The sequence below is a fragment of the Hippocampus bargibanti genome, linkage group LG01 (assembly GCF_051943395.1).
Source record: "Hippocampus bargibanti isolate YZ-2025 linkage group LG01, ASM5194339v1, whole genome shotgun sequence".
Classification (NCBI taxonomy): Eukaryota; Metazoa; Chordata; class Actinopteri; order Syngnathiformes; family Syngnathidae; genus Hippocampus; species Hippocampus bargibanti.
The window spans coordinates 9,107,374-9,131,145 of record NC_142734.1 but is presented as its reverse complement, the minus strand read 5'-3'; the positions used below and the strand labels follow the sequence as shown (position 1 = coordinate 9,131,145).

Genomic DNA, 23,772 nt, shown 5'->3' with positions numbered 1-23,772 from the left:
TAAGCAGTACTGTGTGTCGGCCTACTTAAATTGTTAACCTGACATCATGAAGGGGAAAATAACTATGATGGAACTATTTTTGTTATGCATCTTGGAGCTGTACAGAAAAAAAGCTCATCGGATGCAGCCCACTTCAAAGAACTTCCCTCCCTTCCGTGTCATGCCTGCATCGATTTTGTGACTGCGGCCAGGCCAGCCTCCAGTAATAATAACAATAATAATAATCAATTTCTAAGCGCCTTTCAAAACTCTCAAGGACACTTTACAGTCACAGGACATTTTTTTCTGCGGGTGAGCAGCGACAGTCACACACGTCAGCGTTCACTCAGTACACAGGTACAAATGAAAATCAAATACACCATAAACATTGTTAAAATTGTGCATTGTGTATTGTGCCGCTTATCCGCCATGTTGGCCTACTTCAGAATAAAACAATTGAAAAGCACAAATAAGTAAAAGTTACTATTTTGGATTTAAAATAATTACATCTCTGTTTGATCCAAAATAGTGCTGGGAAATTTCTCAAGTTGCATTTGAAAACAAAATCTATTTCAAATCTCCATATACCGCTGATTAGATAAAAGGATGGAAACTAATCACTTCCAAAACCATTCCGTCTGTGTATGTTCTCAATCGTACAGGAGTGGTCCATTGAGGAAAAGGTTTCTTCAGCCGTCATCTGTACTTCTCTGAAGGTGTCGGACGTTTCGCTCCTCATCCGAAGAGCTACGTCAGCGAACTAAAGTTTTGCTGGTAACTCTGCCCCTATATATATCCCTAACGGACAGAAGTGTCAGTGCCTATATGAGCGGAGGTCTGGCACTGCCACCTCTGTCCATTAGGGATACATATATATATAGGGCCAGAGTTACCGGCTTGTTCTGTAGCTACAAGGAGACATAGGCCAGTGTCTTCTTGTACCGGTCCCAGGCCCCGATAAATACAGAGGGTTGTGTCAGGAAGGGCATCCAACGTAAAAGCTTGGCCAAAACAAACATGAAAATCAAACCTCTGAAGATGGAGGGAAAAGCCAAAAGGAAAATAAGAAGTTAGCAGCACAACTTTAGTTTGCTGACAAAGCTCTTCGGATGAGGAGCGAAGCGTCCGACACCTTCAAAGAAGTACAGATAGATGACTGTTGAAGAAACCTTTTCCTCGTTCCTTAACCATTCCAATTCTGTGGGGAAGTAGACAAGTTTAAGACTCCATCTTCGATCCACATCTGGTTTTGCATTTCATAATAAAAAGTACAATTAAATATGCATATTTTCCTGTCATTATTCTAATTCCTGTCCCACAGGCAACAATCTTATTTTTAATGTTTTAATGCTTTCATCCTAAAGTCAGACCAATTCTAGGAGACATTGGACTATACCAGCACCCCAACAAAGAACACTTTCTACAGATGTGGCGTTTCATTTCAAAATAAAACTTCTCAGAAATCTGCAGATTTGACTGACTATTCACAATCCCCAAAGTTATCCCACAAGCAGTCCAGTCCAATATGCCACATTGACTTGGGCTGGCCCTGCTTGACTTGGTCTTTTCGAATGGAGGCTGGTCTGAGAGCAGTCTGCTGTGCATATGCACATGACAGGACTGCTGATGGGGGGGCTTTGCATGAAGGCCCTCAGATGTACAACCTGGCAAAACTTGGACTTCTGTGAACCAAAGATACCTCTTCGCACTCGAATTATCATGCAGTCACGTTTTAAAGAGCGTTATGTAACCAAAATGCTGGTGGAAGAGGAGCAGTCAGGTGACCCATCGCTATCATGCAGCCAGTCGCCCCAGCTCGCGCTAATCTTTAATTCACTATGAGCGGAGCGATGTAGTTCGATGTAGTTACAATGAATGGATAGGGTAATTGCATTGATCACATGGGACAAACGTGATTGACAAGGTCATCCAGCATATCAACCGCAGAGAGGACACAAAATGTGTGCAGTTTTCCATAATGCTTTCTTCTTCTGCACAATTACAGCCACTTCAATGCTTTTTGAGGAAAAAAAAGCTCACGTTTACCGTATGGGATTTCAGCCAGAGCAGCGATTATGTGGGCGAGCATGCAGAGCCACAGGCACGTTGTGTTTTGCGCATGGTGCTATAAGTATTGGGGGCAGGTGCATATGCGGCGGTGGTGGGATGTGGAAACAGACGTGATTGACGCTGGACTGGCGTGCAGCGGTTTGGATGTGCAGCTTTCACCGTATTCCTCATCCTGTGATAATCCCGATGCTTTGCACATCTGGCCCCATCCCCCACTCATGTGTGAAAGCAGATGAGCTGCACGCTTGCCTTCCCTATGCACGCATCTTGCTGCCCCCTGCTCCTGCAAAGCCTTCTCTGCTGGCCTAAAAAAACATCTGCATCACAGACAGAGGTTAATTATATTTTGTCCATAAATTCGTATTAAATAATTCCAAATTGTCTTTCAGCTTCCTATCATTGCTTTTTCCCCCGTTGTGCTGCTTCCAGATGTATGTTTTCGTATTTAAGCCATCAACCAATCACATTTCAGCCATCATTTGTAGCCAGGTTCAGAAATCTACCTGGACGCCTTCACAATCAATTCTGTGGGCTCTGTGGCACCAAAAGTGTCGACCAAACTGTTGCTCTAACCAATCAGATTTCGAGTTGGCAACCCAAAAGGGATACCAACGCCTTCTTGAAAGTGTTCAGAATCAGAATCAGAATCAGAATACCTTTATTCGTCCCGCAATGGGGAAATTTGCAGTCCACAGCAGCAATTGAAGAGGGATGGGGTTGGGGTGGGAGTGAAAGGATAGAAAACAAGATATTCTAAGCATAACAAAATAAAAATGTCAACTGTATACTGTGCAAATGTAGATGTGCAAAAACCGTTCTATAAACAAGACTGTACATAGTGCAGAATCAAGAGATGCATTTAGATATATTGCAACAACCCATATTTACAAGTGTCCAGTTTTTTTTTTTTTTTTCCACATGTGATCATTGGGAATTGTGAAGCCTGACAGCAGTCGGTAGGAACGAGCGGCGGTACCTCTCCTTCTTGCAGCGCGGGTGTAATAGTCTCTGGCTAAAGGAGCTACCCAGAGCTGTCAGGATGGGCAGGAGGGGGTGGGAGGGGCTGTCCGTCATAGCTTTTAGTTTAGCTAGCGTCCGTCTGTTGCCCACCTCCTCAAGAGAGTCCAGCGAGCAGCCCACGACAGAACTGGCCCGCTTGACAAAGCGCTCCAGTCTTTTTCTGTCCCGGGTGGTGATGCTGCCTGACCAGCAGACAATGCCATAGTGGATGGCTGATGCCACCACAGAGTCATAGAAAGTCTTTAGGAGTGACCCCTGAACTCCAAAAGACCTCAGTTTCCTGAGGAGGAAGAGGCGACTCTGTCCCTTTTTGATTAGGGCATCCGTGTTTGTTGTCCAGTCCAGTTTATTGTTGAGAGTAACACCCAGGTACTTGTAGGAGGTCACCCTCTCAATGTCCGAACCCTGGATGTTCAATGGTGCAGGTGACGATTGTTTCCTGCAGAAATCCACCACCAGCTCCTTGGTTTTGCCAGTGTTGATCTGGAGGTGATTCTGCTGGCACCAGTCCACAAAGTCCTTTGTCAGTCCCCTGTACTCCCTATCGTCTCCCTCTGTAATGAGGCCGACAATAGCTGAGTCGTCAGAGAACTTCTGAAGGTGGCAGGTTGGGGTGTTGTAGTTGAAGTCCGAGGTGTAGAGGGTGAAGAGGAATGGAGCCAGGACTGTTCCCTGCGGCGCTCCGGTGCTGCAGAGAAGCCTGTCCGACTCACAGTTCTTTACCCTCACGTACTGTGGCCTGTTTGTGAGGTAGTCTGTAATCCAGGATGTGAGGTGATGGTCGACTCCGGCATGCTGCAGCTTGTCCCCCAGTAGACTGGGCTGGATGGTGTTGAAGGCACTGGAGAAATCGAAGAATGTGATCCTCACCGTGCTCCCAGCATTCTCCAGGTGCAGCAACGCCGTATGGAGGAGGTAGATGATGGCATCCTCCACACCGATGCTGGGCTGGTAGGCAAACTGCAGCGGGTCCAGCGATGAGCTTGCCAGCGGTCGCAGGTGGGCGAGGACGAGTCTCTCCAGCGTCTTCATCAGGTGAGACGTCAGCGCCACCGGTCTGTAGCTGTTGAGCTCTTTGGGGTTGGCAATCTTGGGCACTGGGACCAGGCATGACGTTTTCCACAGCTGTGGAACTCTGCCCAGCTTCAGGCTCAGGTTGAACAAGTGCTGGACAATGTCACACAGCTGGTCGGAGCAGGTCTTGAGGAGTCGGGAACTGATGTCATCCGGACCTGCTGCCTTCCTCACCTTCATCCTCCTCAGTTGGTTCCTCACCTGCGCAGTTGTGACAGACAGGCAGGTCAACGTCAGAGTTTTTCATAGCTTGCGAAAACTGCTCTGATCACAAGCCAGTAGTGACGAGAGCATACTGCCCAGAGCTAGCACACTGTATCAGTCGTGAGCTGCATAAGAAAATATATTGTGCGGATTTAATAGCAGTTTTGTCAATGCACAATGGCTGAGGGAGGAGAAGAAATAGATTTGGGAGCAGATTTATGGTTAAAGCGGTTTTCAAGACAGACTTTTCAAGAAAAATTATTATAAAAAAACGGACAAAAGTCAGTCATTTATTTCCTGGATAATTGTACCCTCTAGTGGAGTTGTAGTAAATCACGCTACACTTTTTTTCAGTCTGGATTGATTCAGACGTAGCATGACTGAAGGCCGAGAGCCACTGTATTTAAATGTACATACTATGACATAAAAGTTAGAATTCTGAACTTTTGTTTAAAATTCAACTCATGACCAAAAAGTCTTCAACAATCCCCTCTAACTTCGGGTAATTTGGAGTCAAGCTTGACATGATCGCTTGTGACCTAACTTCCTCCTGCTCTGACTTTGGAGTCATCCGGCGCAAACCCCTCCCCCGTAGTGGCTCGACTCGCTGTCATGCATCGGAATGAGAAAAACCCAATTGTAGTACGGCGCAGGGTGAAGTTGACCAACACTTTTTTTGTTTTGAAATAATTAATCGGAAATAACGTGCGTGAAGCCGGACAGGCCTCGCCGCCGGTGCATTTGTGGATGAGGTTTCACTCTCCCCGTTTGATGGAAGGGCGAAGCGGAAAAAAAGGGGAAAGCTTTCCGCTTAGCTCATGCACCAACCCGAACTCCCATCGCTGCCACGGGGCTCACTGTTTGCGGGTAAAATGCCGTGAGTCGTTGCAGGGAACTTTGAGCATGTAAAAGGAAAGCCGCCGCTCGACACCAAGCGCGATATGTCTGATGTGACGGCGAGCAAGAGCGTGGAATGGCTGCAAGCGGAGTTGGACTCGGGCGCCTCTTCTATCCTCCTGCTCGACTGCCGACCACACGAGCTGTACGAGTCGTCTCACATTGAGGGCGCTATCAGTGTGGCCATCCCGGGCCTGATGCTGCGCAGGTTCAAGAAGGGCAACATCCCCATTCGAACCATCATTCTCAACCACGAGGACAAAGAGAGTTTCACGCGGCGATGTCAAACGGACACAGTGGTTCTGTACGACGAGAGCACCGTCAATTGGTCGGACAGCGGCCCCGCGTCGTCCGTTTTGGGGTTGCTTCTCCAAAAACTCCGCGAAGACGGCTGTAAAGCTCACTACCTGGAGGGTATGTATCGAAATAAGTTAGTTGGATAACGTGTCGTTAACTGAAGTTGTGAATACTATCCTGTACCGTGCCGTGTTGAGTTATGTCGTGTGTATTAGAAAATGCAAACAAGTTTTATGTCACTCACGTCAAGTTTGTCGTCGAGATAGTTTTGCGTCATTAACGCCAAGGCACATTTGTTTTGATTCTTGTGCATGACGAGACGTCGAAAGTTTAGCTGCACGTTTACACTTTTTAAAAGGCGCTTCCTGTTTTTATTAACACCGTATACCGTGTGTGGTTCTGTCGGTGACCACAAAATAGTTTCGCTTGTGCTTATTTTCTAGGTTTGAAAGTCTTAATGTGCTCTTGAAATTCTCAATTAAAATTCCAAAATGGCTACGTTGTGTTTTGCTTGCTGCAGCAGGCGTGCGTTTCATGAATGGTGTGTTCGTCGAACCGGATCTACTTGTGTACCATTCCACTTCACTGAAATGCCGCGGCACTCTTCACTGAAATTACATCATGTTGTTGATTATCTAAACCAGGAAACCGTTTTTTTTTTTTTTTTTTTTTTTTTTTTTTTTTTTTTTTTCTCATTTGTATCGTTTTGGCTCTCCTCCAGGTGGCTTTGTAAAATTCTACACCCAGAACCCAGAACACTGTGAGACACTCCTCGACAGCTCGTGTCCTAGCTCCTCTCCTCCCCTTTCCTTTCTGGGTTTTGGAAATTTGCGAATCAGCTCAGACTGTTCAGATGGGGAATCTGACCGAGAACCCAGCAGCGCCACAGAATCAGAGGAGAGCCCCCTACCCAGCAATCAGCCAGCCTTCCCGGTTCAGATCCTGCCTTACCTTTACCTGGGCTGTGCCAAAGACTCAACCAATCTTGATGTGCTGGGCCAATATAACATCAAGTACATCCTGAACGTCACACCCAATCTCCCAAACATGTTTGAGCATGAGGGACGTTTCAGGTATAAACAGATCCCTATTTCAGACCACTGGAGTCAAAATCTGTCCCAGTTCTTCCCGGAGGCCATATCATTTATAGGTGAGTGTCTTCACTCCTTCCAGCAAAATCTTAATTACATTTTGTTTATTTTCACGGTGACATGAGCTTTTGCGGTGTTACATGTGCGTTAACTGGATCAACCTCAGTGATCTCATTCCTAATCAGCTGGGAAATTCCCAGACAGTTGTTTATCCTTTGCACAGTTAATTGTTTTGATATTTTCCCCTGATTGCAATCCTGGGTATACTTGGGTTGGACGTCATATTGAAGAAAACTTCGGGGAGATAATGTTTTATGCAGTATGCATCTCACATGGACATGAAATAATTTCATAGCGCTGACGGCGTGCTTAACTGTTGTATCTCCAAAATGCTCACTTTTCGGCATACCACAAAAAAATTGTATGGCATTTACATGGTGTTGTCAAAGAGCCATTTTCAGTACTCAGGGTGGACAATTATTGGTTCAAAAATGTAAGACCCACACCTTTGTAGTGTGGGAATATAAAGTTTAATAAATTGTGACATAGAAGATTTTGTCACAGTGCCAGCAATACAGAATTATATTATTTTTTTAGATTTTGACCAGTCAGGAGATACACACCTTAAACTGGTGGCCAGCCAATAGCGGTCAACATTATTGGATTGGATTGGCCTTTATTAATCTTGTAGTAGAGAAATTTACATTTCACAGCATCAACGTTATGAAAGGAAGTAGAAAAACAAAATACAGGAGCAACGGTAAATGCAGCCACTCTGACGGGGCCATCTTGAAGTCAAAAGAACAAAAATAATAATAATATGACTGTTACTTACTCGGGCGCCATCTTGGTCTTCCTTCTTTATTGATGATAATTGGTTGTAGATGGTGTTTTTTTATATATTACTCTAATCAAAAGCAGAACTTGTTTGTCAGTTTCAAAAGAGATTGAGTGCTAGAACCAGGAAGGAAGTGGCACTTGCACTCTGCTGCCTCTGATTTCAGGATCACATGCTCGTCTAGATTCTGCCGGATATTTGGTGCGTGTCTTCTCTTTTTTTTTTTTTTTTTTTTTTTTTTTTTTGAATCGCAAACGAATTCCCAGAATCAGTCTCTAACCCTTGCCGTCCTGCGTAGAATCTTAATAATGGCATCATTGGGCCAGCTATCTTATTGTTTATGTCTTCTTTAGTCACGCTGATGAATGAAAATATTTAGCAAGCGTCTCAAGATTGTGTGAAATTTGCTGACGCCGGTTTTGTTTTCCTCTCGCAGACGAAGCTCGGTCCAAGCAGTGTGGCATTCTGGTCCACTGTCTGGCTGGCATCAGCCGCTCCGTTACCGTCACAGTGGCTTACTTGATGCAAAGACTCAACCTGTCGCTCAACGACGCTTACGACTTTGTCAAAAGAAAGAAGTCCAACATTTCCCCCAACTTTAACTTTATGGGCCAGCTGTTGGACTTTGAGAGGACGTTGGGGCTGCACAGTCCATGCGACAACCGCTCCACCGGCGAAGAGCAGCTATTCTTCACCACGCCGACCAATCACAACGTCTTTCAGCTGGACACACTGGACTCCACCTGAACGTCTTGAACGTCTAAGATGGTGGTGGTGGTTTTTAGCTTGTCAGATTCCTGACATCTCTGCAACTTTGGCAGAGGACAAGCCATATTTGAGTCGGACGCTGTCGGATGCCTTATTACATAACACAAGGTGAAATATCTTTCTCAGTACGTGACTTTAATACATGGTCATGTACCGCCATTATTGCAGGAACGTGTCCAAATATATCTGTTGAGATTGCTTTTTGACTGTTACTTGTTTTTCTATTATTTGTTAATGTACTTTTTTTTAAACCGGCTTTCTTTGAATTAATGATGGCTGCTAATTCAATGGTCTTAATAGTCTTTGTCAATCAGAATGATTTGCAATGGAGGACCTTGAATTTCTGTCTGTTAGCTCATCCATTGTGCATTTGAAACAAAGCGCAACGGAGGGTAATGTTTGAAGTCTGAATGTTCTCACTCACACTTTTTAACAACAGGAAAGTAACTGTAAGTGGCTGCATACTCCACAAGAACAGGGTGACCGAAAAAGAGGCATATCCATATTTTGTTCGATAAAAAGATCATTTTTCAACAAATGTCTTTACTGATTCAGGACATAAAAGGGAACCTATGGATGATCGTTTGCAACTATAGTTGGCCCAAAAATGTCTTGGACGAATCAGCAGAATATATTCTTCCTGGAGACCTATTTTGAGACAAAATCATACCAGACTGAGCGGACAGATTCAGTTTCGAAAGGATTTCCATTGTCGCAACTTTCCATCACAGCCACCCAGGCAGTACATTTAACGCAATGAAGCTGCTTCTGAAGCACTTTGTCTGGAACCTCTGAGCCCCAAAAAACATTGTTTTTGCTATTGACGTGCCCGGAAAGCAAAAAATGGGCTTCATCTGAGAACCAAACATTCTCAAGAAAGTTTTCATCATTTTCAAGCACATTACAGAACCATTCACACATTGTTACTCGCTTTTCCTTTTCAGCATTAGTTAGTTTTTGCTTTGTTTGGATCTTGTATGGGTATAGGTGCAGATCAGAGGTAAGAACACGACACAGTGACTCCCTTGTCATTCCGAATTCTTGGCTGCGTCTCCGCACTGATTTCCTAAGGCTGCGTCCTATAGAGTCCCTCGCTGCAGCAATGTTTTCTTCTGTCCTTGCACTCTTTTTCCTGCCTGAATAAGGCAATGGGACTGTATAATAATACAATCCCATGCTCTCTGAACTTCTTAATCCAACTAACAATCGTTTATTTTGATGGAAAGTTGCGACAATGGAAACACTTTGGAAACTGAATCTGTAAACTGGTATGATTTTTGTCACAAAATAGGTCTCCAGGGAGAATATCCTCTGATCATTTGTCCAAGACATCTTTGGGGCAACCATAGCTGCAAACGATCATCCATAGGTTCATCTTTCACATCCTGCAACAGAAAAGACATTTGTTAAAAAATGGATTTTGTTTATTTTAATTGAATAAAATATGGCTACGCATCTTTTTGGGTCACTCTGTACCTTTGGAAGCATGCAACACTACTCTTCACTCTGTTGCTCATAGATGACTGAATTTGAATGACCGTGTTACACTTTGTACCACCGATCTTGTTTATCATGAAATTAAGTTCACAGAACTGGACCAAAAGCGTTACAAGATTACTTAATCTCAACAAATAACGAACAACTATGGGCCTTCTTTTGTATCCTTGACCGTATTGTGTCTGTAGCGGATCCCTCTGTGGCACAATGTCGCTGAAGGGAAACGTGGTGGCGCATAATTAGCGGCCACTTTAACCTCCGGGCCTCCGAGCTAATAAGAATGACTGATATGTGTTTTTACCTCACCAAGAGCTCTTTTCAGGGACTTTTCTAGGCATCTCTATCATGTCAAGTACATCAAAGGGCTGTTTTGGTTGCTACGTTTGTCAAGATGTACATAGAGTAAATTGTAACTGGGAACCCTTTTCTCAAAAATAATGAAGGATCAAACAGTGACTTGATTCTGACCTTTATGTATAGTGTCTGTTGAACTAAATGTCCCAAACATTCTGGATGAGTTTATATAACAAATATATTGTATATTTTTACTTGAACATGCTCGTGTGTTCTTTTTTTGTGTTGGGTTTCTTACATGACAATCTGTGTGTACATATCAGACAATGAATGACGACATTTAAGATCGAAATTATTCTGAAATTAATTTTGAAGGTGCTAGTAGTATACATTAGCTTCCTTATAACCCATTTTAAGCGGCCGAGTCGAGTGGTTAGCACACCGGCTTCACAGTGCAGAGGTCGCCGGTTCGCGTCCCGGTCCGGCCTCCCTGTGTGGAGTTTGCATGTTCTCCCCGGACCCGCGTGGGTTTTCTCCGGGTCCTCTGGTTTCCTCCCACACTCCAAAAACATGCATGGCAGGCAGATTGACCACTCCAAATTGTCCCTAGGTGTGAGTGTGAGAGTGACTGTTGTATGTCTTTGTGTGCCCTGCGATTGGCTGGCAACCAATTCAGGGTGTCCCCCGCCTCGTGCCCGAAGACAGCTGAGATAGGCTCCAGCAACCCCCGCGACCCTAATGAGGAATAAGCGGGACGGAAAATGAGATGAGATGAGATAACCCATTTTAATTTTGCATTTTGGTGATATTTGCACAACGGCACTCTGGATCCCACTTCTTTCTGCAACCGTGAATGTTCTTGACACAATGTCCTTAACTCATTCACTATTGAAAATATGATCTGGAGCGCTATTCCCGAATTTGTTCGAATTTTAGTTTTTGTTGCGGGGGGGGTTCCGTTAAAGCGCTGGTCAGACAACTGGTAAAGTTTTTCCCTCCCACGAGGGGGCACGATTTGCCTTTTGCACCTCACATTACTCCAGACCCATATGATTTAGGATTGAACATTTTTTTTCTGATTAAAGAAGAGAGTCTATGCTTTCTTACACAGCAATGAATGTTTATGTAGTCCTTCTTTTCCTTTCAGCTTTTCCCTTCAGGGGTCGCTACAGCGAATCAGTGTCCTCCATCTAACCCGGTGAATGTTTATGTAGTCCTAAATCCTGTAATTTGAGTGAAAATGGAGTGGACACATTTTTGCGCAAATCTGGCATTGAATGAGTTAATGCCGTTTTCTCCCTTGTGCCATCTAGTCAAGCCATTGAGATGAAATTGTTTATTGGACGTCACTTCATGTGACAAATGATTGTCAGTTGTGTTTGCTTTTTCCTCGTCTTAATATTCTATTTCTGTATCCGAGATGCTTTATTGGCAGAGCGTTTTCTCTTCTCTGTGTAATATACTCGGTCATCGTATATACTCAAGAGAAACATAATCGTCTACTGTACAACAAATTCATTTCCATGACAAGAACCAAGGTTGTTCTATGTTGGATGAGGCAGTTAATTGTCCAACATCTGTCCTTTAGGATTTAATGACTTAGACAATGCACTGATGCTGTATTAGTTGCATCCTCAGGACTGATATGCTTGAGAAAATAAGAGTGCGCTTTCGCACCCCCCTTCAACATTTGCGGCACATGAAAGGGCATGCCTGGCAACGCGTCAACAGTGCAAATATTGAAAGCTATTGAGTGATGAGCTTTTCTCACAAGACTGAATCAGGCATGTCACATATCTGCAGGCCAAATCTCTGATGAGGCCTGAAAAAAGACAGGTGGCAAGACAGGTAGGGCTCCTGTGCCTTCCTTTCTATGAAACAGAAAATCTGTTCCATGGGATCTTCCACAAGATACAGCCACGTTCATTCAAGCTTTAGTTATTTCCTCATTTCTTCATTTGAGGTGTGCCACAGTCCCTTACGTTGAACTGAGAAGCCCTCGAAGAAAAGCAATGGAAAATTGATGTACTTGAGTTGTCTTGGCATCTTATTCCATTTGCTTGTAGCAGAGCAGCTGAATGCTGATGGACCGTGTTTGCTTTAAACTCTGGGCTCCACTGATTGACCCGCGTCTGCTGACCTCCGAGCCCTACTGGGTTTATTATATTCCATGAAACACATCTTTAATTTTGACCAGATTTAAACCACTCTGTCATTTATAGACAAGTTGTATGTAGCATGATAATATAATATATTCTTCAACTAACTGGAAGCCAAATTCTGACAGACTGAAATGACATGTACCATATTTTCCAGTGTATAAGGTGCACCGGAGTATAAGGCGCACCCACAATGAATGGTGTATTTTCAAACTTTTTCCATATATAAGGTGCGCCGGACTATAAGCAGTGTTTGAAATAACGCCTGCTCACAGGCCCTGGGCGTATTTTACGTCGGGCGTACAAACATTCAAAACGTCTCTGGGCCCGGGTGGCTGACAACTTCTTCAAAAAAAAAAAAAAAAAAAAGATTTTTTTTCAAATCAAAGTTTGTTTTATTCAATGAAGCAAAAGCTACAAGCGACGTCGACTCCTCTTTCTAAGCGCCTTTCAAAACTTTCAAGTACACATTACAGTCACGGTATAGTCCGAAGCACGAAACAGGCTTCTGATTGGCTGCCGTGTCGAGTATGCAAATTGCCAAAAGAACGTTCGTTTGGCAATTTGTCCACGTGGCTTTTAGCAGACAACGCAAACATTGCATTGTGCACCCTGACCACAAACGATAACTGGAGCAAAATCTTCAGCAAGGGATATTTACCATAAATTAAGCAAGGGAGCATTTGTGGTAGGTTCTTCCTTAATTAAAAAAAATCTTTATACTTTGCAACAATGTTTATTTTTTTACGATTAGTCGTTTTATTGTGTTTCAAGTTGTGAAAAATGGGGAAGGCAACTTTAACTTTTTAGAGTTGTCTGCCCTTGTGTCCGCTAACTTTTTGTCATGAGTTTCAGACACTGCTATAAGGCTCACCTTCAATTACTGAAAAAAGTTATCCAAATATAATATAGAAATATAAACGTTTTCCAAATATAAGGCAGACCACATTATATGGTGCTACAGTAGACGCAGGGTAACACACTACTTCTACAGGAGGAAATGGAGTCGATGGCTGCTGGCAGTAGTTGCGAGAGCTGTGGCGCACCTGCGTCTTAGGCGCAGTGTCATCTTTTGAAGAAAATCAAGGCTTTTGGGTGTGCCTTCCATGCCGGAAAATACAGTACTCAATTATTTGTTTCTATTTGTTTTAAGTGAGCTGCCGAATTGTCAGTTAATTTATAGAGCTAACAAAGCCAAATCTCTGAAGGCCGTCTCTTAATAAAATAAAGCGTGATTTCGGTCCATGTAGCTTCTCCAAAATTTTGATTATTCATTGGTCATCTGGACATTGCGAGAACTATTAAATATGATATTTACTAATCAAAATTAGTATTGGATGGGATGGGCTCCACTTTGAAATGTAATACGAAGATGGATGAACTGACTAAATACAGTATGCTTTTTTTCAATGCCAGATGTGCAAGCTCTCCATTCATTGTTGTGAAAGCAGATGTGCACGAGGCCGCTGAGATTTGAGCTGTGAGCTGGATGTCAAGGACCATTTGCAATTTGTTTATGTGTTATCGAAGCCAGTTGCTGCTGGTTTACAATCACATCTGCTGTCGTCATAAGACCATGCTTATCATACTGTATGGCTGACAGTATGATGCTCACAGCTGCCTCTTTCTTAATTTCACAACATTTATCATAGACAATTGTTTATTTAACTTTGGGAATAGATGCTGTGTTTGTTTTTTCTTTTAGAGAAAGTTAAACGTAATGTTGTAGGGAAAGATTAGCCACACTTTGAATAGCAGAAATTCTCTGTTTGCTCTTTTCCTTGTCCCTCAACGGTTAAGGCAGGGTGAAATAAATCCAAACCACAACATAGATGACATCATTCCTCTGGGGAGCGATGACACCATGCATCTTTTGTCATCTTTTTTGAAAGACGCCACTTTTATAGGTTGAGCTTCATGGCCCGGTTGGATAACCAGGATAGCTTCCATGCTCGCTCCAAACCATGATGGCAGCTGACAAGCCCAAACGGGAGTTCCTTGAATATTTTTAATGGCTACATTCAGTGCCAGGAATAGCCTTGCTCTCACTAAGTCATCTATACTTGTATTGGAATGTGCGTGTCTTAATCTCTTTTTATAAGAGATGGAAGCCATTTTCAAACTTCATTTTTGCATATAAGTGCCATGGATTCAACAGATTCATAGTCAGATTCCCCTTGCCACAACCCGAAAGAACACAATAAATGCTGTACAAGGCACCACTGTGTTCGATTTTGTCACTGTGCTATAAAATGAAATGTGAAGACATTCGTCAGGTCGTGCAATATTGTTTGATATTTTTTGTGAAAATTATATCCGTATCAAAACACCAATGAACCTCATTGCCCTGTAGTGATGTATCCTTGGAGGGTAGTGTACAATATGCCCTCTGCAGTGCCAACTAAGCGACACGTTGGTCCAGAGAATATAGGTCGTATGTGAAGCAGAGCCACATGGAATCCTGGTGGTGGAGCGATCCGCCCATCTGTTACTAGCAGAAGTCTGGAGTCTGGGCCAATTCCACCATCCGCCACGTTACAGTAGACTGAGCTCACAAGTGTACGGGAACAAATGCGCATGTTTGCACTTGAGTCTGTGGCCAAGCGATTGAAAGGGGACGCTGGTTTTTTCTGACATGGCTCACTCGACGTTACATGACACAAAGGCCATCGTTCTGTCATGCGTTTTTAGCTGGGCAGCGGTGGAAAGGGCACATCTGGGAACTACTCGAACGTCTGCTTTGTTGGTATACTTCACAGAAGGCCACATGCTGCTTGCTGTACGGATTGATGCATGAGCCCAAAAGGGTACTCAGGACACTTAATTTAGTGCTGACCAAAATTCCGTTTTATGAAGTAGTAGTAGTAAAAAAAATCTAAATTGAAAACATAGTTTTAGATGACATTTGACCTAGTTATTGGACTGGATTGGATTTGCCTTTATTTGTCTTGCAGTGGAGAAATGTCCATTTCACAGCAGCAAAGTGATGAAAGGAATGAACAAAATACATGAGCTGCGGGAAAGGCAGCCACTGTTGCGGCGCCGTCTTGGAGTAAAAAGAACAAAAAAAAAACTAAATAACAAATAATATGACAACACAAAGACAATATGACATACAGCAGACGAATATAAAAAAAATGTAGCATTATTTTCACTTATCTTTTTTAATGAATGACTTTGAACACAATTAAAATAATCATACTTTATTTTAGAAACCCCCATTTCTTTCTTTACTTTAAAATATTTTCAGTTCTTTGTTTGTATGATTCTAATTTTTTCAAATTATATTCTTGTAATAATTTTTTTAAAAGGTGCTTTGGTTTTGTCTCATTTGCTTCTGAATGTTGTTAACAGTTGTGCTTTTGCTTGTGTGAAGCATATTGTGAATGAACCGTGCTATAAAAATAAAAGTGGCTTGCCCTGCCTATGTGCACAAATTGTCAGAATAGTAAGTTTGCTAGCCCATATTTCTTGCAGATTTCCTTTTGAAAAGTGGTAAAAATAGATAAAGACTCCTGTGGTACAATCCAGCTAAACAATCATCATCATTCATTTGAATCAATGACTAGTTATTGTGGAATTTGCAAATTCTGTGTCCCTGGGGCTCGCTGTTGTGTGGGCCATTATGTGCCAAGACAGTACTTCAGTGTTCTAGACGCCACAAGTGGGTTGGAGTGTTACCATACAATATTCTGTTTTTTTCGAGCTGGATTCGCAGGCCTTCCGCTCTCTTTTTGTGTCATCTTCCACTTCCTCGCTGTGTATTTATGACAACTCAAATAGCCAGCCACTTTCTCAACCCAAGGTGGCACTTGTCCAACTTTTGGTAATTAGTGGGTAGTCATTTTAGGTTTGAATAGTTGGTTTAAAGTGATTAACAACACAACAAAAGACACTTTTTACAAGCTAACAAAAGAGGAAACACTTGTTTATTTAATGTGAGTCACCATCACGACACCTTTTGACACAATGTGATTTGAGAGGCGATGCGGTCAGAAACCGCCACTTGGGTCCGTCCTGTTGGAATGGCACAAAATGAGAGGTTAACTCCCTCATCCGCAAAGTATCCCCCCTACTCCACAATCTACAGAGGATTTTGTGACTCCTTTTATTACGTTATGAATCATACAGTGCTGGGAATAGGTTGTAAAATCATCACATTGTTGGCACAGCTCAGTGCCAGGATGGTAGCCCAATTTCATGACGCACGTGAATGTGAATGAATCATCACTTCTAGATAGAGAAAATTAATATAGAGGTGGCGTGTATTGTGTTTTCGTGAGACTCAACCTTACTCACTGATGTGTCGCACTGAATGAAATACGCTAATGGTGTACCCTATATTGCTGTTATTTATGCAAATCCTTTCACATCTCATCGACGGTGGTCTAATGCTACCTTGTGTGTCACTGGAATCCACAGTGGCAAAGGTGCCTTCTTAAACTGCAATGTGTGATAATAACATCCAGCATGAGTCATCAGGCTGAGCTTGCGTAAGATCCTGCGGCTTGTTGCGCCACACCCTACATTCATTCACACAAAATTCTACTGCTGCCGGGCCTCCCATTGATGGCTGGGAGAGCACCCACTCGACCTCTTCCACACCACACACACCAGCTTAGCGACTTTACAAATGTACTTTGTGACGAGAGGAAGCGCAGCCAATCGATGTCGCCTTGTTTATTCACCAGCCTGTCCACGGTGCAGCTGTGCGACACAGGACCAGGGCCAGCGGGACTGAATGGTGTTGACAGGACCCTCGGGGGAGCCAAGGGGATGGACTGAGAGGGCCAAACATTGTCACTGGTCAGAACATTGACATCAAGAAATACACCCATCTACTCACTCACGACTATGCGACCCCCATCCCGCTATTGCCAGTCTGTCACTGATTTTTGAGCCATCTCCAAAGGTACACAGATAAAACCTGTCAGCATTGATTAACCCATATTTTAACAATGCACTACATTTCAGTGAGATAGAATCCATGTGGGGAATTGAATTGTTTTGTCTATATTTTGGGGGCTGAAGACCTCTGATGAAAGAAAAGTAAAAAAAAAGTCAACAAATACATAGTAGGTGTTAGCACCAACAACGCAGCGGTCATAAGAGAACTGTGGAAGAAAATGTGGATATGTTGCACTTGGCTGAGGCTGGGCTTGGTTTTGTGTCCTAATTTTGAAAAGCTAACTAACAGTATGCTTTTGATTATTGTCTACGAACCTGTGCATTTATTTTGGTAGTTATAAGTAAAACCATTAGAAAATGCGTCCATCCGAACTTAAATGCAATGTAATTTATGGAGTGAATTTATTGTCGTTGATCTATTGATTCACACAAATGTACATTTTATTGTATTGTACTCAGTGTTTAAAATTAACAACAAACTGAAGAAACAAGGGTGGTGTCACATGTTTACAATTCAAGTGGCTTTGTTTTGTCATGCCTAATCTAATTTTACTTTAACCTTTCCATATGTCTTTTAAATTGGGGCGCTAGGTGGAAATAAGCCCCAAATATGCTCTGTGGTTCAACAGTTAGCCTTTGCTACATGGTCTCTGACGTAAACAAACAAACAATTGGATTTATTGGAACCTGGAGCAAGTCATTTTCGATCTGTAAATATTAAAGATGGTGAAGGATTACATGATCAGTCAACCAATACAGTACGTACTTTGGTATTTTACGGCAGTACAAATTGTTGGCTCGTTGGCCCGGCTAACTGCTGACATCAAGTGGTGGGCACGCTGTAACTGCGATTGTAGAAACTGACTTATCCAGTCATTTTGTGTAAAATGCCATCAACATTCACATCGTATTGATGTTTGTTTGTTTGCCCAGGAATTTATTTCCTACTGCTTGTGCTCCTCACAGTCACAAGCAGGCTTGAACACTTGGCTAGTACTCTTCATATACTGAGAGTTTTGAAAGGACCTTAGAAATAAAATGTAGTGTTATTTATTATTAATATAGGTTGAATTAGCTTCTTAAAAGAAGCACAAGAGCTTCATTTCAAAAGGCATGCTTTTTCAGAATCAATCCGTTTAAACGGTATTTGGCCCAAGATGTTCTTGCGTTGGTTGCCAGACCTACACTGATTAGCAGTTGTCGTCCAATCCTTCCGCGGGGACAGCACACAGAGGTCTGCGGCACTTTTTCTAGTTCTTTATAAGGACAAAAGGCATGGCATTGTCAACACTAAGACAGTCACTCCAGATCCCCTAACATGGGCACCAACATGATTAGACATAAATAGCTCCTGTCTCAATAGACAAGAGAAGCACAGCGACCATGTGAATCGCATGCGTGCCACAGACATGCGGCAGACTTTGAAACAAGTGGCTATGGATGTGAGACCATGATTAGAATTACTCATGAGGAGGTAGAAATAAAATTACCATGTAGGATGAATCAAAGTGTTCTGACAAATGCTTCTTATTTATTTCTTGACCGCACCAAGCACACTGTCAAATGCTTGCTTTCCAAAGCTATAAAGGGGAAATGAGTCCTGAGGGCGTTTCAACCATACAAAAATGGTTGCCATATGCATCACAAAATATGCTCAACCTGCTCTTTAAGTCACCCTGTCGACTCAGAGAAGCATTCTGCTTTGTGCACACAGCAATACAACATCAAGCGCAATCAAGGTGAAAATACCTGTAAACGGAACTTTCAACATAAGAAAAAAAGATTTCAAACGAAATATGTCATTTACACAAATTCACCATATGTGGGCACAAAATAAAGTTACAAATTGTATTTACAATGATGTGTGTGGAGGTGATTGGAAAAAAAGAAAAAAGCAAGAGTCAGATGCAGAAAATCTTGTCATTCCAAAGCTGCATCCCAAGTCAGCTTCCAGTTTTCCAGATGTGACAGCGGAATACAAAAATAATCTTCTGCTGTGATGAATCACTCCACTCCTTTCATGAACTCCAAAAATTCTGCAAAATGAAAAAATAGCAACAAACACACACCAAATAAGAATAATTAATCTCTTAGTTTTGTACCAATGCTGCAAAAAATGTGATCCATGCAGTAAATTAATCCCAAGAAGTCTATGTAGGCTCTCAGTCGCACAGGAGTTGTCCATTGAGGTTTCTTCGGCCGTCATTTGTACTTCTTGTTTCGCTCCTTATCCGAAGAGCTTCGTCAGTGAAGTAAAATTGTGCTGGTAACCCCGGCCCTACATCCCTAATTAGCAGAGGTGAAACCAGAGCCAGGGTAGAACAATAGAGGCAATCAGATTGGCTAATGAGGTGAAACCAGAGCCAGGGATAGAACAATAGAGGTAATCAGATTGTCTTCTGGGAGTGGTTCACTGCTCCCCCAATTTTAGAGCAGGGACCTGTCAGAGGAGAGGTGGCCACCTCTGTCCATTAGGGATATAGGGCCACGGTTACCAGCACCACTTTAGTTAGCTGATGAAGCTCTTCGGATGAGAAGCGAAACATCCGGCACCTTTAAAGAAGTACAGTTGACACTTTCTTTTGTCACTTGTGAGCTTCACACAAGTGACAAAAGAAAGCGCTGCAGACTTTTAGTGACTTCCGACGACTCACCGTCATAGTCAATTTTGCCGTCGTTGTTCTTGTCCCCGTCTTTCATCAGTTCCTCAATGTCGTCCTCAGTAATGGCTTCTCCCGTTGATTCCAGCATCATTTTCAACTCGTCCAAGTCGATGTAGCCATCTGCGTTTCTGCACAATCACATGGAGAAAAAAACACATGAATGGCCTGGTACTGCATGTGCCGGTGTGACTGCTAATTGATCCCATCTTGCATCAAATTGTTTGTGGGGCTTCAGTAGGTGCATTGGAAGAAGAACTGTCTGGCTCACACCATGAGGCTGCTTAAATGTTGTTGGATGCCAAGAAACATAAAGAAGTAACTGCTGGGCTCAGTGGTGCTTTTGTCAGCGCACGTAGCATAGAAACTTGATTACCAATCTGGCTGTGTTCGTTCCATCTCATTTGAATAAAAAGATTTGTTCCAGTCATCTTTAGAAATGGGAAAAAACGCACTTGTCAAACATGCGAAACAATTCTGCCAGTTCCTCCTCGGATTTCCCTTTGCTGTCGTCCTTCATGCATCTCACCATCATGACCAGGAACTCGTCAAAGTCCACCGTGCCGCTCCCTGCGCAGAGACACATTAAACTAAAGAGTTGCTTCATGTTCATCTTGGACTTGATCGCGTTTCATTGTTGGGATGAGTAAAAATACTGCTGCTGAGTTACAATGTGATATAGTTTGGTTTTATGTCATTTTTTTCTATGTAGCTGCCATTGAGAGGGATCCATGTCACTTTCCAGATCTCAAAACGGGCATGAGTGCTCAACCATTCACGTTGCTTCATTAAAGAGTTTTTAACATTTCAACACTCAATAAAAAAAATAGCCTCCGGTGTGGAATGAAAAAGTTATTACATTTACGTACCGTATTTTCTCGTATATAAGGCGCACCACAGTATAAGGCACACCCACAATGAATGGTGTATTTTCAAACTTTTTCCATATATAAGGCACACCAGACTATAAGGCCCACCTTCAGTGAATGAAAACAGCTTTCCAAATATAATCTAGAAATATATAAAAGTTTTCCAAATATAAGGCACACCACATGATAAGGCACTACAGTAGAGGCTGGGGATACTTCTTCAGTGAAATGGAGTCGGTGGCTGCCGATAATAGTTGCGAGACCTGTTGTGGCTCAATATGACTTCATATATAAGGCACACCTGCGTATAAGGCACAGGGTTATCTTTTGAAAAAAATCTAGGCTTTTAGGTGTTATATTATACACCGGAAAGTACGGTAATTGTGAAAAAAAGGTTTAGACTGGACACCAGTTTCATGCAATTGTATTTTGGGATTTAATTTTTAAAATTAAAAGTCCATTTTAAAATTTTAAGTCCATCAGAGAATAAGAGAGTGCTGGAATTTCATGTTGTAACACGTCACAACTATCCAGACTCCTTAGAAGTTGTATTCAATTTCTCTGTGCCACAAATTTCCTGGAAGACCCAAGAAATAGGTGCCACACCGTTTCCTTTTCCTATGAAAACAGCCACTGTGTGATTTACCATCTTCATCCACCTCATCAATCATCTCCTGCAGCTCTTCCGGCGTAGGGTTCTGGCCCAGCATCCTCATCACCTTCCCCAGCTCCTTGGTGCTAATGCAGCCATCTTCTGCATCTTGGACAAAAATGTCAAACGCAGCCTTGAACTCTGTAAGAACAGCCCGACGTCGGCATAAGCAACCATTGAAAGAAATGGTCTCATTTCAATCACATAGACACAAAACGTTTTGCTTGAGTAGTTCTGAAATGAAATATAAGGTTTATGCAAGTCACTTGCCGTTTTTCTGCTCGTCTGTCAGCTGCTCAACCTGTAAAGAGTACACAAGAGTGTGTATTTTGCCCACAGTATCTGATTTGTTTTCATTTGTGCACCTTGTGAATTCTCCCCTTTCATCACTTTTGTCCCAAACAAAGGTGATATTTTTAGTTGGAAACCCCGGGCCATCCCTGACTCAATACAGACTTTACATGCCAAGTGAGAGCCAGTAAGATGTGAGGTTAAAAATAGGCAAGAGGATCAAGAACTGCAGATAAAGGACAGAATACACCGTGTTTTAAATTAGCATAGCTTGTGGCTCTGGAACAACAATGGAACGATAATCCAGGAAAAGCTCCCACGAATGAGAGAAGGAGACAGCTGCTTATGTAAGAGTTTACTCTGTCCACCATACTTAAATGCAGCCCTCCTTCAAGGGATGATAGACGTAAAAGAATCAATCCACACTACACACTCATTTGTAAGAATTTTGATTGGGAGGAATGTCGGTGCCATTTGACTGTCATCGCTGGACAGCTCGAGGGCAATTGTGCTTTTTTGTCCCTGTAATGGGCAGCATATTCACAGCCCCGCATTGTTCAGTGGAAAAAGTCTGTGGCTGGATGGATGCATGGCTTGAGGAGCCCGCGATAGAAGAAAGGAACGTCAGCGCAGAGCGCCGATGCATATGTGCAACTGTCGCGGCTTGGAATTGAAGCGGATTTACGTGGGACAGGAGATGTGAGACAATGTCTTTCGTCAATGGATGCAACAGCATCGTGTTTGCTTTCAACATTTAGCTTGTAGCAGACGAGCACATTTCACCATACGTCTCTGATCTACTGGTGAAAATGAGGCTTTGATCCTCTCTTTCATTTAGAACTGCTTATAGAACAAATATTATGTTGTTATTTTGCTATTTTTAATTTTTTTTGTTCTTTTGACGTGAAGATGCCGCCGCGAAAGTGGCTGCCTTGACAGCACCTCCCTTATTTTGTGTTTCTACTTCTTCCTTTCTTTTCGCCTTGCGTTCATAACATTGCTGCTGTGAAATGTAAATGTATCCACTGCGACACAAACACTAATCCAATCTAATCTAAGAAGCAGACAGCTGTCGGTCCACGCAGAAGCAGACGGACTCCCTTGCAGCTCGGAGGCTCACAGATAATGCTGGAATTCGGCCATGATCTCGTAGGGGTGGGTCTTGATGTGATTGGCCTATCTAAACCTCAAGCCCCTCTCCGACACCACAGCATCACAAGCAACCAGCCCAAATTAGCACATGAAATTGGAGTGATCGATTTGGAGTCATGAATGAAGTTGGCAGGAAGCCCCATTCAAGTCAAATGGGAGCAAAAAGCATCTTAGATGGGCAAACCATGAGCAGATTAGTAATTTTTAGGAGTTGCAACCATGGTGCAAATGTTGGCCAGAAGTTGTTAATGCGGGTGATCGATTGTGTGCGGGACATACCGCTGCCTTGTAGATGTCGTTCATGTTGGAGGCCGGTCTGCTGCCTGTCTTGGCGTTGTCCTACAGCCACAAAGGAAGTGGGTACTGTCCAGCTCAGGGCAGGACGCTGGCCTCATCGTGGCAAGGTTTTATAGCCCGAGCCTACCGTTGTCTGGTCCCTCCCCAGCTTCAGCAACCTCCCCTCGCTGCGCGTCCACAAATGTGTGTCTGTGTCTGTGTGTCATGCGGCCAATCCGTCACAATCACTGGGCTCAGATAAAAATGCAGCAACTCTTAGGGGGGCATACTAGGGAATGGAATGACGAGAGGAGAAGGGAGTGTGGAGGGGCTTAATCTTTTGGGAGGGGGCTAAAGAGACACTCAACATTCCTGTAGGAGTGAACGAGAGACACGGCCAGCTCTGGAGAGCGGTGAGGGGGAAGAAGCCGAGAAGCGAGGCAAAGCAGACCACAAAGATCTGAAGCCGGACTAGAAAAAGTAGCAACATGGTCAGAGGCAGGTGTGCACCCCGAAGGGACTTTCATTTGAAGTATAGACTTTTATATACTCATTTTTCATGTCCTCACAAATTGGTTGATTTGATGCCAGAGCTGACTTGCTGATAATTCGGGTGAGGCTTTGGAACGTGTGGCTGCAAATGATGATATGTGCGGAGTGGAAATGAGAGACTGCTGGGTGTGGTTGAGGAAGGAAGCAGGCAAAGTGCCAGGCTTAGGAGGCCTTATTTTGTCCGTGCCGTACCCTTGATAACAATCAGCACTTCAAAGGGCCCC

The 23,772-nt window shown here is 43.1% G+C and overlaps 2 protein-coding genes across 2 annotated transcripts; one reads left to right on the top strand and one right to left on the bottom strand.

Annotated features, from left to right (window-relative positions):
• Nucleotides 1-4,928: 4,928 nt before the first annotated feature.
• LOC148903000 (dual specificity protein phosphatase 7-like) lies at nt 4,929-10,289 on the top strand. The gene is made up of 3 exons (XM_088994683.1): nt 4,929-5,658; nt 6,263-6,691; nt 7,907-10,289. The coding sequence occupies exons 1-3, from the start codon at nt 5,289-5,291 to the stop codon at nt 8,215-8,217; spliced, it is 1,110 nt and encodes a 369-aa protein (XP_088850809.1). The 5' UTR covers nt 4,929-5,288; the 3' UTR covers nt 8,218-10,289.
• Nucleotides 10,290-18,337: 8,048 nt separating this feature from the next.
• On the bottom strand, nt 18,338-23,186 carry tnnc1a (troponin C type 1a (slow)). Its single transcript, XM_088994675.1, has 6 exons — nt 23,000-23,186; nt 21,548-21,578; nt 21,272-21,418; nt 20,212-20,326; nt 19,751-19,887; nt 18,338-19,132 (listed from the first exon to the last, which is right to left on the bottom strand). Exons 1-6 carry the CDS (start codon nt 23,021-23,023, stop codon nt 19,101-19,103), a joined length of 486 nt encoding a protein of 161 aa, XP_088850801.1. The 5' UTR covers nt 23,024-23,186; the 3' UTR covers nt 18,338-19,100.
• Between the last annotated feature and the right edge of the window lie 586 nt (nt 23,187-23,772).

Excerpts from the sequence above, each read along its gene's own strand:
- LOC148903000 (XM_088994683.1), top strand. The coding sequence starts at position 5,289 with ATGTCTGATGTGACGGCGAGCAAGAGCGTGGAATGGCTGCAAGCGGAG. Across the intron at positions 5,659-6,262 it reads TAAAGCTCACTACCTGGAGG|GTGGCTTTGTAAAATTCTAC; the intron begins GTATGTATCGAA and ends GCTCTCCTCCAG. Across the intron at positions 6,692-7,906 it reads GGAGGCCATATCATTTATAG|ACGAAGCTCGGTCCAAGCAG; the intron begins GTGAGTGTCTTC and ends TTCCTCTCGCAG.
- tnnc1a (XM_088994675.1), bottom strand. The coding sequence starts at position 23,023 with ATGAACGACATCTACAAGGCAGCG. Across the intron at positions 21,579-22,999 it reads ACGACATCTACAAGGCAGCG|GTTGAGCAGCTGACAGACGA; the intron begins GTATGTCCCGCA and ends TACTCTTTACAG. Across the intron at positions 19,133-19,750 it reads CGGCAAAATTGACTATGACG|AATTTTTGGAGTTCATGAAA; the intron begins GTGAGTCGTCGG and ends TTCATTTTGCAG.